This window comes from Grus americana, chromosome 11, assembly GCF_028858705.1.
Source record: "Grus americana isolate bGruAme1 chromosome 11, bGruAme1.mat, whole genome shotgun sequence".
In the NCBI taxonomy this organism is placed as follows: domain Eukaryota; kingdom Metazoa; phylum Chordata; class Aves; order Gruiformes; family Gruidae; genus Grus; species Grus americana.
Genome location: NC_072862.1, coordinates 18,917,711 through 18,932,377, shown reverse-complemented (window position 1 = coordinate 18,932,377; position 14,667 = coordinate 18,917,711). Strand labels below are relative to the sequence as shown.

The following is a 14,667-nucleotide window of genomic DNA, read 5'->3' as shown; positions in this document are numbered from 1 at the left end:
CCTGGGCAGATGCTGGCACTGAACCCCTGCAGCAGTCCTGGACCCCGTTGCATGGGATACCTGCCCAGGCAGCAGTGTGGGGTCTGCCCTGCTCCTGCTGCATGGTGAAACTGTGGGAAGAGTCAGGCCTCCACTGCCCTCCTTTGCAAAACCAAACCAAACCGAGCCCAGGGAAGCAACAGAAGGAATACCCTCCCTGCAGCAAAGACCTCGAGATTGGCTTACCCGCTACCTCCTGGCAAAGGGGTAGGTGTTCTAAGAACCCAAAGATCCCCTTCTTACCATCTTCATTACCCCCAGCAGAGATAAGCAGCCCCTATGAAAACTTGCCTTTACGTTATGCATAAGCAGTTCCCCACTCCAAGGCCTTGTTTTGGGGATACTGCCATAAGAGAAACACTAAAGGAATAAAATATTAACTATTAGTGTTGTTAGGTAGGCAGATAAGACTTTAGTTGGCCATGGCTGAAACAATGCTGCCACTACTGTCATTATTAATGAAGGAGACCAGCTACTGAAGTGAGGTCCCTGCCAAGAACAGCCCTGTATGCTACTTCTTGGTGCAAATACCTCTTTGCACACAGGTAGGGAATAGATTTTTTTTTTCCCCCCTGCAGTTCTGTGGTTTGGTCCTTTAAACCCCCAGTTCCCCACTCACTGTAGTCCAACACCTACACTGATGGCTGGCAAAAGGCACGGCCTGTCCCACTCTCGGCCCCTGCCCTACACTCCTTGTCTGGCTCACAGGCTCGGACGGGAGCTGGGGCTTGCACCGTACCAAGTCAGTACCTTCCTGCTGCTGGGTTAGTCGGCTGAACCGGCCCCTCGCACAGCCCCGCTGGCCGTACCGGGGAAAGAGGTACAAGTCCCAATTTGTCTGCCAGAGAGCTGCCCACTTATGCCTCACGTCAGTGGCTCTCTGGGGGTAAATGAGCCCCACAGAACACGGCCGGGACCGGAGCCCGGGCTTTCCTTCCAGCCGCCCGTCCTTCTCTGCACACGCAATGACCTGTCCGACGCCAGGAACCCCGTCTAGCCTGGCCTGCACCGCGCCGCTGCCGGGAGGCCCCTTTACCTGGGCGGCGGCGGGCCCCGGCGGCCCCTCAGAGGCGAGCGCGCCCGCACACAGACGCCTCACCTCAAGGCGGCCGCCACTGGCGGGGCTGGAGGCACAACCGGCTCCCGCCGGCGCCGTGGGCAGCCGCCTCTCGCACCGCAGCCTGAGGTGGGGAGCTTGGGGAAGGGGTGTGAGGAGAACAGCCCCACGACCGAGACGCTCCCGCCGCTCACCGAGCGCCGCCACGGCCGCCTGCCCGCCGCCACCGCGCGCATGTGTGACAGGCGCGCTGGCCAACCGTGAGCCGAGCCCTGCAGGCGCCGACCAATCGCCTGGGGCGCGGAGAGGCAGGGCGGGGCCTACGGCCGTGCGGCGGCGCGCGCGCGCGGAGCGGCTCGGCCCGGCCCGGCCCGCCCCCCGCGGGCAGCGCGGCCCCGCGGCCGAGGGCGCGGCCCCCCGGCGGCCCCACCGCCAGCGGCGCTCCGGGGGCACCGGATGCCTCAGCGGGGAGCGCTCAGTAAGTGCCGGCCCCGGCGGGCAGCGGCTGCCCCGGCGGGGGGGGGCGCGGCGCTGAAACGCGGCTGCCTCCGGGGAGGGGCGCGGCGGAGGCGGGCTGGGCCGCGGGGGTGGCCGGCCGCGCCGCGCCGCGCCGCCCCGTCCCGTCCCGTCCCGTCCCGTCCTGTTCCGTCGGGCTGCGGGCGCAGGCGAGGGGCTGCCGCGGCCTCTCGGCGGCGGGGAAGAGCGGGCGGCGGTGCCCCACGCTGTGCCCGACCCCATCTCTGTCCCGGCCGCCCCGGCGAGGCCCGCCCAGACCCAGCCGGGCGAGGCGGAGCGCTGCGGGTGGCCGAAGCCGCGGGGCGCGGAGCGCAGGCAGCACTGCGGCGGGGAGCCGGCTGCGAGCCCCGGGGCCGATCCGTCACCGCCTGGGTAGCGTTTCGGAGCGGGAAGGGCGGTGTAACCCGTTATCCGTCTGGAAACTTCTCCCCGGGACGGGGAACGAGTGACTTCCCGCAGGGCCCCAGTCCCCAGCCTGCTGCGGGGTGGCACCGCCCGGAAAGGGTTAGGGGTGAGGGCGATTGCTTGTGTTTCAGTTTTCTGTCAGTGCGGAGCCGGAGCGGTGGCGAGATTGCTGGGGAGTGTCCCCGCGCCTGTGCCAGGGTGGGATGGGACCGTGGCACCGCTCTGAGAGCGGGAGGGGGGACAGCCGGGGTGCTCCGGGACCCCAGACGGGGCGCGTGGGCACACGCGGTTGGGGTTCTCCCCTCCCCTGGGGGCTGCCCTGAAGCCCGGTCAGCCCTGCAGCAGGGGGAGAGGAAGCCACAAGTTCACACACCAGGAAGCCACATCCCATAGCCAACAGCAACCCAGTGCCACTTGCATTGCTGAATTACTAGAGACACTTCATCTTGGTGAAGCAATGCAGAAAAAGTACTAGTTATTATTTGCCGCCTTCATCCAGAGACCCCATGACCCATCTTCATCCCTGTGACACAAACCTCTATTCCTGTCATACCCGAGAGGATACTGCAGCACAGAGAGATTAAAACCAAGACTTGGAAAACCCAGCAACCTCAAGCTATAGTGCCTACACAATGTTCTGCACCTCAGAGGTGTTTGCCACCGCAGCACCTATTACAGACCTGGAATTGCTGGGTTAGGAGAGAAACAAGCGTGTGCTCCTTATCCCCAGACCCAGCACAGAGCGGTCCTGGCTGTGTGAGCAGCTCTGTTGGTGCAGGCAATGGAAGAATGCCAGCTCACAGCAGCTGAGGATCTCGTTCCTCTTCTGTTCTATTTGTGCCTGGACCATGCTGAAACTTGCCAGCAATAGGTAGTAGCTGTCCCTGGCCCTAAAGCAGCCATCAGAGACTTGGAGTGTGTCCAGCCTGCAGATCAAACCTCCAGCACCAGGATGACAACTGGGAAAGGAAGGTGGTAGGAAAGATCATCCACCCCCAGCTCCACCACTGTGGGCCCTGGGCCATAGTTGCGCTCAGCCTCCCCATCTGGCCCTCTGCATCCTGGACCAGAAGGGGCTCGGGAAGAGAAATACCCTCATCTGGCCCTGGAAATGGTTGTCTAAGCTATGTCATACAGGACCGCTGTTAGAGCTAAGTCTCTGGGCTTGGGAATCCTTCAGGATTCTGAGGACAGGATGCTGAGAGCGTGAACAAGAGCCCCCATCCCCACTTGACCAGATTTCCAGCTGGCTAATTCTAACCTAGCCTAACTGTATTCAGAGGAGCAGTGCACAGCAGCACAGTGTCTGGTCCATACAAACGGGGGCTTACCCAAAGGCTTGGTATCAGCTTCAACATCCAAGTTTCAGTGGCTTTCTAAAACGGACAATGCATTGAGATGAAGGCCTAGCCCATTTTGTTTCAAAAATTCAGGAGCTGTTCGAGGTCTAGAGCCATACTTTGCAAAGCCCTTGGGTCTGCTTCACTCCTTTCACTTAGGTTCTTTTTCCACTTTTCATTTCCTTGGTGGTAGCTTTTTTAAAATGTGAATTATCATCATGGAGAGTGTCCCTGAATAGCACAAATCGATGATTCTCCCTGAGCAGCTGCTTGGTCTGCCCAATATCTGCTCACCATTCCCTCCCTTTCCTTGCTGGGCTGTAGCTGCTGCTGTGGCACTCAAATTTGCCATCTTTGTGCTTGAGTGTCCACTACCTTGCGTGCCACTGTGGTCAGTAATGGCTGGGGAAATCCTGGGTTGAACCAGGCGTGCCTGGTTTGGTGGTCAGTGAAGGACGCTCCCTTTCAGCTGCAATGAACTCGCATCTCAGCATGATGTTAGATGAGACCAGACCAGAAGTGCTAGCTTCACATTTCTTGAGAAACTTACAGGAGTTTGACAGCTCCCACAGATTTCCAGGCACTTCAGAATCCCCCAACAACCCCTGCTTCACAAAGTTGTTCACAGGGAGCCGTGAGACAGATCCTGCATGTGTGGTGAGAGATTCACCTGCTCAGGTGGATGCAGGACAAGTGCTGCGGAAGTCGAGCTGGCTACTCAGGCTGCTGACTGACCACAGGTCAGCCTGGTGCTGTTTGCCTGATGTGATTCCTCTGCTTCAGTTGTTAGTGACAGATGTTAATCACGCTGCTTAATGTGGTTATGGACAGCAGTAAGGCATCGCAGTAATGGGAACTGTGCAATAACCTTGCCTAGAATAAAACAGAGCAGAGGAGAACAATGGCTCGTTTCTCTTTGCAGGCACATCTTTTTCTATTCAGAGCTCATTAACCCCTGTGTCCCAGCTGCATTCCAGTCCAGAGATGTAATGTCTGCTAAACTGCAGAGAAATTATCAGAGGACCGCTAAAATAGTTCTTGGGGTCAGCACTGCTCTGCTCCGGAGGTAGCTACATTTTCATGGAAGTAGTTGCCGAACTAATGTTCTATACAGTGGTTTTATAAACAAAGTTGTGCAAATACTTCCCATAGGATCATCCCATGGTGTTTTGTAACTCCTGATCATTTGCACAATAGAAGCATGAAGCAATTAAAGCCCTTCATGTTTTCAGCATGAATAGATCTATCAAATTTCACAACTCCGATCCAAAATTGGACTCATTTTAAAATTAATATTGATAATTAGCAGTGCATGACTAAGCTTGAGTGGGTGCTTTCATGGGGGACTTGAGAAATACTCAGTCTTTAGTAGCAGATGGGGGACCAGTGCAACCCACTGCTTTAAGGAAGCTGCCTTTCCAGGGTGCATGGGATGAAGGACAGTGGGGCAATGGATACTACAGTCTTACAGTCACCAGTGACTACCACAACAGGGAAGTCCTACTTTGGATTCAATAAAAAGCATCCTGAGATACGGATGCCTCACAGCTGAGTGCCATTTTATTGGATGTGTTCCTACTGATAAACTTAAGGGGATCCATGTAACTTGCCATAAATCAAAAGCAAAAGACAGAAGAGAAACAGGAAAATGCTCTTTCTCCCGGGGCGGATAGAGGCCACCTGGCTCAGCCTGGAGCAGACCAAAGACAGGGGTTCTGAGGTTGTCCCCACATAGACCTGCCAAGTGCCTGCAAGGAGGCAGAGCTGAAACAGTAAGGGAAGAGCGTATCACTGACTTCAAATGAACGGGGCATGACTTCGGAGGTGCTCAGTACCCCTGAAAAATCTTTTTCTTATTTGGAGTGGACATCTGTAAGCTGATCTCAAAAATTGTGAATTGGGAAGGTTTGGAGGTTGTGCCTGTCTCTAAGAGCTCTGCACTGCTTGTTTGTTCTCATTCTTTCCTAGGCAGAAACCAGTGTGGTTCCTATGAAGAAAAGCCATTAGCGATGATACTACAGGATAGGCCTCACATGAGGGTCCTTGATATGAAGGGCAGCTCTCCACTTCTGTAGCTGATGGGTGAGGACAACAGCTTGGTAAAAGAAGCTACCAAGAGCTGGCAGGATGAGTTACAGCTCACCCTCTGTGCACAACTTGTATCACAGCACCACCACCACCACAGCCAAGCCAGACCAAGGGACAGCTCTGGATGTGACTGTACCAGAAACAGCTACCATAAGCCCTGAGACTACCAGTTTCAACAGCACCAAAATCCCAGATGTGGCCAGCACTGGACCTGGCATCAGCACAATGCTGCTGTCCTTTGGGATCATTACTGTGATTGGGCTGGCTGTAGCTATGGTAAGAGAGACCTGCTAAATGTTCCTCTGTCTGTTGAGGGTGGAGGGTAGCAAAGGGGCTCTAGGACTGATTTGGGTTTGTGGTGGGTTGACCCTGGCTGGAGGCCAGGTGCCCACCAGAGCCGCTCTCTCACTCCCCTCATTCACGAGACAGGGGAGAAAAGGCATAACGAAACGCTTGTGGGTCGAGGTAAGGACAGGGAGAGATCACTCACTAATTATCGTCACGAGCAAAACAGACCGAACTTAGAGAGGGAATTCATCTAATTTATTACTAGGCAAAACAGAGTAGAGGAATGAGAAAATAAAATCAACTCTTAAAACACTTCCCCCCACCCCTCCCATCTTCCCAGGCTCAGCTTCACTCCCGGCTTCAACCTTCCCCCCCTCAGCGGCACAGGGGGGCAGGGAATGGGGGTTACGGTCAGTTCATCTCACGGTGTTTCTGCCGCTTCTTCATCCTCAGGGGGAGGACTCCTCTCATCGTTCCCCTGCTCCAGCATGGAGTCCCTCTCACGGGGTGCAGACCTTCAGGAGCAAACTGCTCCAGCGTGGGGTCCCCCACGGGGTCACAAGTCCTGCCAGCAAACCTGCCCTGGCGTGGGCTCCCCTCTTCACGGGTCCACCGGTCCTGCCAGGAACTTGCTCCAGCGTGGGCTTCCCACGGGCCGCAGCCTCCTTCAGGTGCCTCCGCCTGCTCCGGCGTGGGGTCCTCCATGGGCTGCAGGTGGAATCTCTACACCCCCTCATCCTTCCTCCATGGGCTGCAGGGGGACAGCCTGCTTCACCATGGCCTTCACCAGGGGCTGCAGGGGGATCTCTGCTCCGGCGCCTGGAGCTCCTCCTCCCCCTCCATCTGCACTGACCTTGGTGTCTGCAGAGTTTCTCACATCTTCTCACTCCTCTCTCCGGCTGCAAAAGTTCTCTCTCTCTAAGTGTTTTTCTTCTTCTTAAATATGTTATCACAGAGGCGCTGATTGGCTTGGCCTTGGCCAGCGGCGGGCCCGTCTTGGAGCCGGCTGGCATTGGCTCTGTCAGACACAGGGGGAGCTTCTAGCAGCTTCTCACAGAAGCCACCCCTGTAGCCCCCCCCCCCGCTACCAAAACCTTGCCACACAAACCCAACACAGGGTTGAATAATTTATTTGTGTTATACTGAAGGCTTACCCAAACCTGCTGGCAACTGATAGTTCCTGAGATCCCCTTCTTTTTTTAAGGTCTTTATCCACTGCTCCAATACTTCTGCAGTCTCCCTGGCGTCCAGTCTGAGCGGGATGCTCAGCAGGCCTAGAGGATGCCATATGTAGTATTAGTATTTATTTTTAATAGCAATGGGAAGTTCAGCTAAAAGAACACAAAGTAGATTCTTTTCTGACTTAACTGGAACAGCTGCTTTGATTTAAACCTTGTCAACATGGGGGCAGCAAGAAAGTTCATCCAAATTAACTTTTAAAGTAGACTGTTGAAACCATGTTAATCTTCCCTGAGGACACGCCTTTTTGAATTAAAGCGGCCTGAATCCATTTTAGCTAGAGTCATTCTGGACTGCATTTCTGGGGTTCTACTTGCTGGGTATCAGCAGCGTCCTCAAGGATTTGCTGCATCTCTAACCTTGCCATTAATGCTGTAGGCAGCTGTCAGAAACTGTAGTTCTGGGCCTGACACGGGCAATGCAAGCGCTGCAATTCTTCTTTTGATACATAACCACATCGTTTACCTGCCAGCAGAGAATGGAAGGTAGCAGTAAGCTCCCATTCCTCGTATGAGGAAGAGCTTCACTAATACAACCATCAGAGGACGCTACAGAAGGGGACTACTGCAAAGTTTCATTGCAGGCCCAAGGAGGAGTTTTTCCAAAAACCCCTAAGAGAACCTGGAAACATTATCCTGGAAACGGTCATAAGTTCCCAAGAGCAATATCCAGCATTTGTAGTTCTCAGAACAAGGCTGTGGAGGCCAAAAGCCTCGCTTTCTTCCCAGCACAGCCACTCTTGCTGGCTGACATGAGGGAAGTCACGGAGCATGCCCTCTTTGCTTCTTCCCTTTATACTGGGGAGGGGGTAACAGCACTTCACGCTGTAGGAAATCTACAGATGAAAACCACAAAGGGAAGGTTCTTCATCCACTCCTAAATTGCAACGTATGTGCTGCAGCCACCAGAAATGTGCTGAGCTACACCTAATAATAATACACCTAATACTCTTTACTACTACTACCACACCTAATAATAGGCCACTGAAGCACTTAGTGTCAGACTTCATGTGCTACCAAGCTTACACTGATGGGTATGAAGTTTCATTTTTGGCTGTTACTTCTCCCTTCCCCCTACTTTGGTGTGCAGTGACACCACACTTGCTACACCTCCTTTCTGTGTTCCCTGTGCCCAAAATTTCTCTTCCCAGCTGTTCTGCCTCATACTGGGACTGTTGTAACGATGGCTTTCTTTCTCCTCCAGGTTCTGTATATCAGGAAGAGGAAGAGGTAAGTAACATCTGTTGTTGGCTGACAGGAACTCAGTGCTTCAAAATCCAGACAGATCTAGGAAGGAGACAGGGAGATGGGGAGGGTGTAAGGGTTAGCTATCTAAGAACAAGCCTACAGGGGATCAGTCACGTGTGAACGAGGCAGGGGAGGGGACACTGCAGTCCTAGTATTGACCCACCTTCTAATACCAGAGCTTCAAAGACTCCTCTGCAGCTTTGGAGAGGAAAACATGGTTGAGCAGGAGGAGGTTAGGGATCCTGCAAACTCTTTGTGCTTCATCTATGAGATGCACTAAAACAGAGAAAAGGGTTATGAGCGTATAAAAAGGCTAGGAACTCTGTCTTGAGAGGTGTGGATCTCACGTTTCAGCTATTCCCAGATCCCTGTGTTTTCCAACAGCCCGGGTCAATGACACTGGCCTTGCAAGGCTGAAGGCCTCTTTAGCTGCAGTCACAGCAACTGGCAGCAGCATAGTGCAGAGATGCAGCTTTCTAGCCTGAGACTTAAGTGTGTTAATTTCCTTGTTAAGCTTCTGGCTGAAAATAGAGAGGAGAGTAGCATGCAGGGAGACACACTTCTTGATTCTTCTGTCTCTGACAGCAGAGACACTGGTGAAGATCCATTAGATGTGGCACCTCCTCCCTGCTTGACTCCTTGTGGCATGCCTGGCCTGGCCATGAACTTTCAAGAAGTGCTGCTGCGCACTGTAAAATGTCCAAGCCAGACCCTAAAGCCCAGATCTGGGTACTGCCACAGGAGCAGCTACTGCTTGGCCTGGGAACATAGCACTGCTGGAGATAATGGTTGTGTTGGCAAACCCATATAGAGGCAGGCAGGGAGTGTGTCATCCTCACATTTGCCAGAATAGCTATTTGTGGTGACACTGCCAGTAACTGCTTGTGTGTTTCCCTCCCCAACCCCCCCAAAACTCAGCTACAGTCTAAGGCAGGGCTCAGTGTGTTCACAGGAGCATGCCCACCCATCCATCCTCCCATCTCTGAGCTGCCCAGTATTTAGGGAGACCCCTTGGGGTAACACTTTATAGCTCTGTCACTTGGAGCAATGATACAAGAATAAGAACAGTCTGTCCACAGGCATCAGCCTCTTGTGAGAATCTCTGTCTTTCCTATTTTTATGTACTTCCACCCCAGATTTAAAGTACTACTTTTAGGCCACTGGAGCTAAAGGTGGACTTCTGCTGGCAGACATAATGTGAAAGGCAGGACTGCCTGTTGTGGGCAGAGGGACAGGGAGAAGTCACAAAATGCCTAGCCAGTCTGTTCCACTGTCTCTTTTGTCCCAACACATAGAGCTTGATCTTTTAAGGTCTGCAGGAGCTTAAATCCCTGTCTGATTCCTCTGTGCGTAATGCCTGCCAACATAGATTAGTGACGGCAATTAATCCCTGTAACTGCACTCTGGGTATCTTCTACTCCTGCCAGCTGTGTGTAGTAGGTTCTTATCCTCATCCCTGCAGCACAGGACATGACCCTTATCCAGCAAGCAGCAACAAGAGCTGAATCCCTGAGCAGCAGGAGAAACAGCCTGCAGAAGGCCTCAGCAGTGGGGTGGGGAAGGCAGCCTGAGCATCTGTGCCTCTATTTATTGAATTTTTCAACCAACCCTTCCCTCCTGCGGGCAGGTTGGAGAAACTACGGCACCAGCTCATGCCCATGTACAACTTCGATCCCACCGAGGAGCAGGATGAACTGGAGCAGGAGCTGCTGGAACATGGGCGAGATGCAGCATCTTCCCAGGCATCGCAGAGCAAGGTAGGCAGCTCTGTCACTACAAACACTGGTACCTGCACTGCTTTTGTTACAGAGTCAAAAAGTTTTTGTAGGGTTGTAGGGTAAGGAAACCATGTAAGACCTCAGGAGGACTTCCCCCATCTCTGCCAGCCCTAGAGACAGGGGGCTTGAGGATTTTGGAGTGCTCAGGATGGACTGAAGAGTCAGGCAACTAGGACAAAGAGCCTGGGGAGGGAAAGTGCTGCCTTAACTAGGAGAGAGAAAAAGGCAACTGCAGCAATTAAGGGTGAGTTTACTACAGTTTACCACCCAGGGCACCACAAGGGAGCAGTAGGATGAATGCCATTTTCTGGGAGAGGAGGTTTCAATGTCCACAAAGCACTGAGGCTCCTTTGCCCTGGCCCTGAAAAGCAAATTAAGTTTTAAGGTATCCTTGCTTTGCCTAAGGCTGCAAGTGTGGAACAAGGCCTGGCTGAGGGAAAGCCTGTAATTGTAACAGTTAACTGTGCTGCAAGCCCTGAAGAACGCAGGCAGAAAGCCTGCACGTTGCTGTGGCACCAGCACATCTGGTCTTGTCAGCATCTCCAGGCCAACCTTGCTGGGCACAGAGCAGGCATGGCGCAGAAAGAGAAAAGGGAGGGGAGTTCTCGGTTTGAATTTTGGGGAGAGGGGAAGAAGACTTTGCTTTGACCACTTCTGAGTGGTCAAAGGCATGCAGCACACTGAGAAATTATAAGGTCCTCAGAGACCCCTGACTTACTACATTTCTGAGTTAGGAAAGAGCTTAATAGCATGGCCAATTGGTTTTGGTTAACGGTCCAGATGGGTCTTTGACAAGATGCTACCTCCTTCCCCAGTATAGCAAGAGGTAGGAGAAATAGGGCAGAAGGGCTTCTCACCGTTGTTTGCAGCCAGCTTCACAGTGTTTTCTGTTTCCTTTGTCACCACCACCACACAAAAAGCCTTTCTGAAAGACAGAGCAAGCAGGGATGGTTGGAACAGGTACGTCTCTTAGCCAGTGATGCAACCTCCCCTTAGAGTAGACATCTCTCCTTTCCTGAATTCCTCTCCAGATGCTCTGTGTTGCCTGTGTCTTCCCTTGCTTTTCCAGGAGCAGGAGTTGTCCCAAACAATTCTCAGTTTCTACACACTTTACACCTTCAGGTAATCTGTAGGAAGGTTGGTATGAGCAGAAAGGGGAGACAATAAATACAGCTGTAATGATATTTACCTTGAGACATGCTTCCCAACCTGCTAAAGAGCACAAAGGAGATGCGTGTGTTGGAATATGAAAGATTGCCAACATATTCCATACACTGGTTTGGGAAAGCAAGAAATACTGTTGTATAAAAGCAAAGGATCTTGTCCTCTGAGCAGCGCATGCTGGCAAAACATCAGATCCCTCTATTAGTGCACATAGAGGACTTCCCTTCAGGTAGTAAAGGGGGGAAATAACAAGGCCAGAGTTAAACTTAGCACAGTAAAAGCACATCCTGGCCAGCAGGACACCTCAGATCCCTCCAGAGCTTGCTAATCCACAGATACCTCTTCTTGGAAAGTACGCAAGTTTAAAGGTTTAACGTAATAAAGAGAGGGAGAGTCTAAAACAACAGCCAAGTTCAGTCTATGGCATGTTTCCAGGCCTTCAAGAAGGTTTCAAGTCTTTTTATGCTGCCTTGTATATATAAATAGTGAGACCCAGTAATCCAACGATGTGGGGATTTTAAATAGGCATGGATGTGCTTTCTGGCCTGTTGTATTTTTCTGTCACAGCCTTGCTAATGCCATGTTAGTCAGCCAGCCTCCCCGTAGTAAGGGGCAGAATCTAATTACAATACTGTGCAGTCTGTGCCCAAACACACGCACCTGAGCAAAGGCAAACTTGCTGGGTCTCATCTTTCACTGCTTCAATGCAGATTCTGCTGACAAGTCAAGGAGCCCTCCAGAGACCCAGCCGTCTTGTGTTCACAGACGTTGCCAATGCCATCAATGCATGAAGAAGACCGGCCCCTGCTCCGGGATCGTGCTGAGACTGGGGAGGATGAAGCCAACAAACCAGTGACTTCCCGCAAGCATGGCTGATCCACTGAGCCCAGCTGGTCACCCTGTCCATTTGTGTTACAAATGGGCACAAGCACTGGGAACTGTTGTCACTTTGGGAAGCAAACCCTTTGTGATGGCAGTGGTGATTTTTTTGGTGTGTCTGTTACCACTAAAAGGTCCTGAGCTCCAGTTTCTGAGCTGGTGCTGACTGATACCAAGCTGCGTGCTTAGGAACAGTGCCCGCTTTGTGGTAGGTTAACTCGTGAGAGCACACGCGCGTGCTCTCTGGGTCAGGGAAGGAGGAGAGGTGCATGTTTCAGAGAGCTTCCCCACTGGCTCTGTGCCACCAGACCCCAAGGAAAGCGATGAATGAGCCTCGCTGTACAGTGACGACAGCTTTGGCAGATCCTGGGGGGGTGACTGGTGGCAAAGCCCCTTTGAGCAAGAAAAGATGACTCCCCTAGCTGAGTGGTAATGTGGGGCATGTCAGGGAAAACACATACCATGGGCTTATCCCTCTTGTGGCACGTGGGCTGCTGATAAATGTGCGCCTGGGTGATGTTGAAGCATGGGAAATTCACTAGCTTTAAAAAGTGAAATAGTGAGCGTTTGGCTGATTACATCTTGACTGAGGAAGTGACTGAATATCCCAAATGAGGGCTGCTGTACAGACAGAGGGGAATTCACGCAGCTAGAGGCAGGGATGGGCTGTCAATGGCTACATGATTCCCTCCTGCTGAGCTAGGAATAATGGTGCTCGGACCACAGAGAGGAGTTGAGTAGAACTGGGGTTCCAATACCATGTATCCTCTTCCTGATTTGGCTCAGGGAAGTTTCTACAGTGCAGAGTGTTATCCAGAAAAAAAGATTAAGCCTTGAAATATTTTATTTTAAATAAGGAAAAACATCTATTTGCTCAACATTAGAACAGCCCCATGTGAGCCCCCAGAGGTGGGTGAACAGCTGGTTCATACTTCTTACCTGCCAGGACCTGCAGTCAGAGCCTTCTCTTCTTCCTGCTGAAAGCTTTGTGTTAGTCTCTGCTCACGCAGAAGGTGGGACTAGATGGGTAAGCCAGGAGTTTCCCTGTAACCCTGAAGCATCTCTCTGCCTGTGCATCCTTCAGGGCTGCAGGAGGGAGAGAGTACGAAGGGGTCTCTGGCCACCTTGGTGTGCTGCAGTGTGGCATGGACGCTGTCCTCTGCAGAGCCTTTTGGTGACCACCAGCCCTGAGTGCTGCAGGCTAGCACAGTGGCCAGGGGCCAGCTGCAGAGCCTGCATGCAAGCATCAGTGCCCAGCCATGCGCTGATCACCTCCTGATTTTTTTTGCAGTACATGCATTTGTCAGTCAGACCATATTCCATCCACAGCACTAGTTAAAAGGGAATCAGGGCAAGCCAAAATTTGAACGCAGATCTAAAGAAAGGCTTTATGCAAGAAGATGTTTCACTGAATGGCAATTCGGGTATCATGCTTTGTTACAAGTTTGGACCTGCCAGTTAGTTTTTGTTCTTCCAAATAATTTTTTTTCTTCCCCACTGTGATTTCCCCCCACCCTATTCATTAAATGCAGACTCTTTCCTGGGTGTGTGCCACTGACCCCCTGCAGTTGCTTTAATTTTTCAGTATCCCTCTTTCTTTTACAAAACCAGGGAGTTCTGGGAGCATATTAGGGCTAGGGAGTGTCATCATGTGTGGAAAACAGCCCATCATCCGTACCCAGGAGATGTGGCAGGAGGCACTCCCAGGCTGCTGGTTGCTGCTGGTGTTTGTACTCTAGGGACACTGTCAGAAGGAGGGTGCGTGGGTACAAATACTCAACGTAATCTGGCTTCGGTCCTTAGAATTTGGACGCTATCTGTGGGTCTTCCCAGAGATTATGCCTAGGCGACCAGCTGAGAAGCAAATACATCCCCCTCCCAAACACACACACACTTACCATCTCCTCCACGCGCTCACTGGGGGCAGCCCACTGCAGAGACATCAGATTTCTCTCTTCAGCAGCTGGCACGTTGCTGCCTGTCACACTCCCATGCTCTGCAGCAGGACAGGGATGCAAGCGGCAGCAGGGGTGCATGGCTGTCCTAAATCGCAATGTTTCCCCTAGAGCTCTTAGGATTGGAACTTCATTTGTTGTTTTAAACTCGATAAAAGGCAAGCGTAAGCTGAGCTGTTTCCTCAAACCAACAGCCTGCTTTGTGCTCTTTAGCCAGCTCCACGTGCTGCGCAGGCAGCTGCCAAGCAGCACATCTGCCAGCTGCTCAGTTGCAAAAAGAGGCACCTTGTTCCATGTTAATGCTGAGATGTATCTTGTATAACAAACACACCTACAGAGGAATTCTCTTTAACCATTCTTCCTGTAATGGTAGGCTTTGTCCTGTGATGACTGCCCTTAGATTAAGGAAGTACAGATAATAAGACTAAAAGAATATCATGGGTATTTGCTGGGCTTGTACTGGAGTATTCTTTTAGTTCAATAGCACCTCCTCTCACAGTTCTTGGAATTATATGTAAAATTTAGCAGAAGCATTATGATGTAATTTAATTCAAGTGTTTCTGTGTTTTAAGCATCAAAATGTAATTAAACTATTTACATGAAATCTAGCGCAATTGTATTTTTTCTCCCCTGTCATTTGTGGGTCCAGAGGCAACTGGCAGATCAAGTTGC

The 14,667-nt window shown here is 52.0% G+C and overlaps 2 protein-coding genes across 9 annotated transcripts in view; one reads left to right on the top strand and one right to left on the bottom strand.

The window, feature by feature from the left end:
* HEMK1 (HemK methyltransferase family member 1) overlaps positions 1-1,338 on the bottom strand; it is a 32,978-nt gene extending 31,640 nt beyond the window's left edge. For 2 of the 7 annotated variants that reach the window (XM_054838080.1, XM_054838084.1), the window contains exon 1: positions 1,076-1,337. The gene's annotated coding sequence lies outside the window, so the exon portion shown is untranslated. The other 5 variants (XM_054838081.1, XM_054838086.1, XM_054838085.1 and 2 more) reach the window with 4 other exon arrangements.
* Positions 1,339-1,416: 78 nt separating this feature from the next.
* C11H3orf18 (chromosome 11 C3orf18 homolog) lies at positions 1,417-14,601 on the top strand. Of its 2 annotated transcripts, none has more exons than XM_054838088.1 (5): positions 1,417-1,574; positions 5,326-5,721; positions 8,176-8,201; positions 9,847-9,976; positions 11,927-14,601. In XM_054838088.1, the coding sequence occupies exons 2-5, from the start codon at positions 5,485-5,487 to the stop codon at positions 12,035-12,037; spliced, it is 504 nt and encodes a 167-aa protein (XP_054694063.1). In that variant the 5' UTR covers positions 1,417-1,574; positions 5,326-5,484; the 3' UTR covers positions 12,038-14,601. The 2 variants fall into 2 exon arrangements, with proteins under 2 accessions (XP_054694063.1, XP_054694065.1); XM_054838090.1 differs by having other exon boundaries at positions 1,418-1,574; positions 11,872-14,601.
* The last annotated feature ends 66 nt before the right edge of the window (positions 14,602-14,667 follow it).

Excerpts from the sequence above, each read along its gene's own strand:
- C11H3orf18 (XM_054838088.1), top strand. The coding sequence starts at position 5,485 with ATGAGTTACAGCTCACCCTCTGTGCACAACTTGTATCACAGCACCACC. Across the intron at positions 5,722-8,175 it reads TTGGGCTGGCTGTAGCTATG|GTTCTGTATATCAGGAAGAG; the intron begins GTAAGAGAGACC and ends TTTCTCCTCCAG. Across the intron at positions 8,202-9,846 it reads TATATCAGGAAGAGGAAGAG|GTTGGAGAAACTACGGCACC; the intron begins GTAAGTAACATC and ends TCCTGCGGGCAG.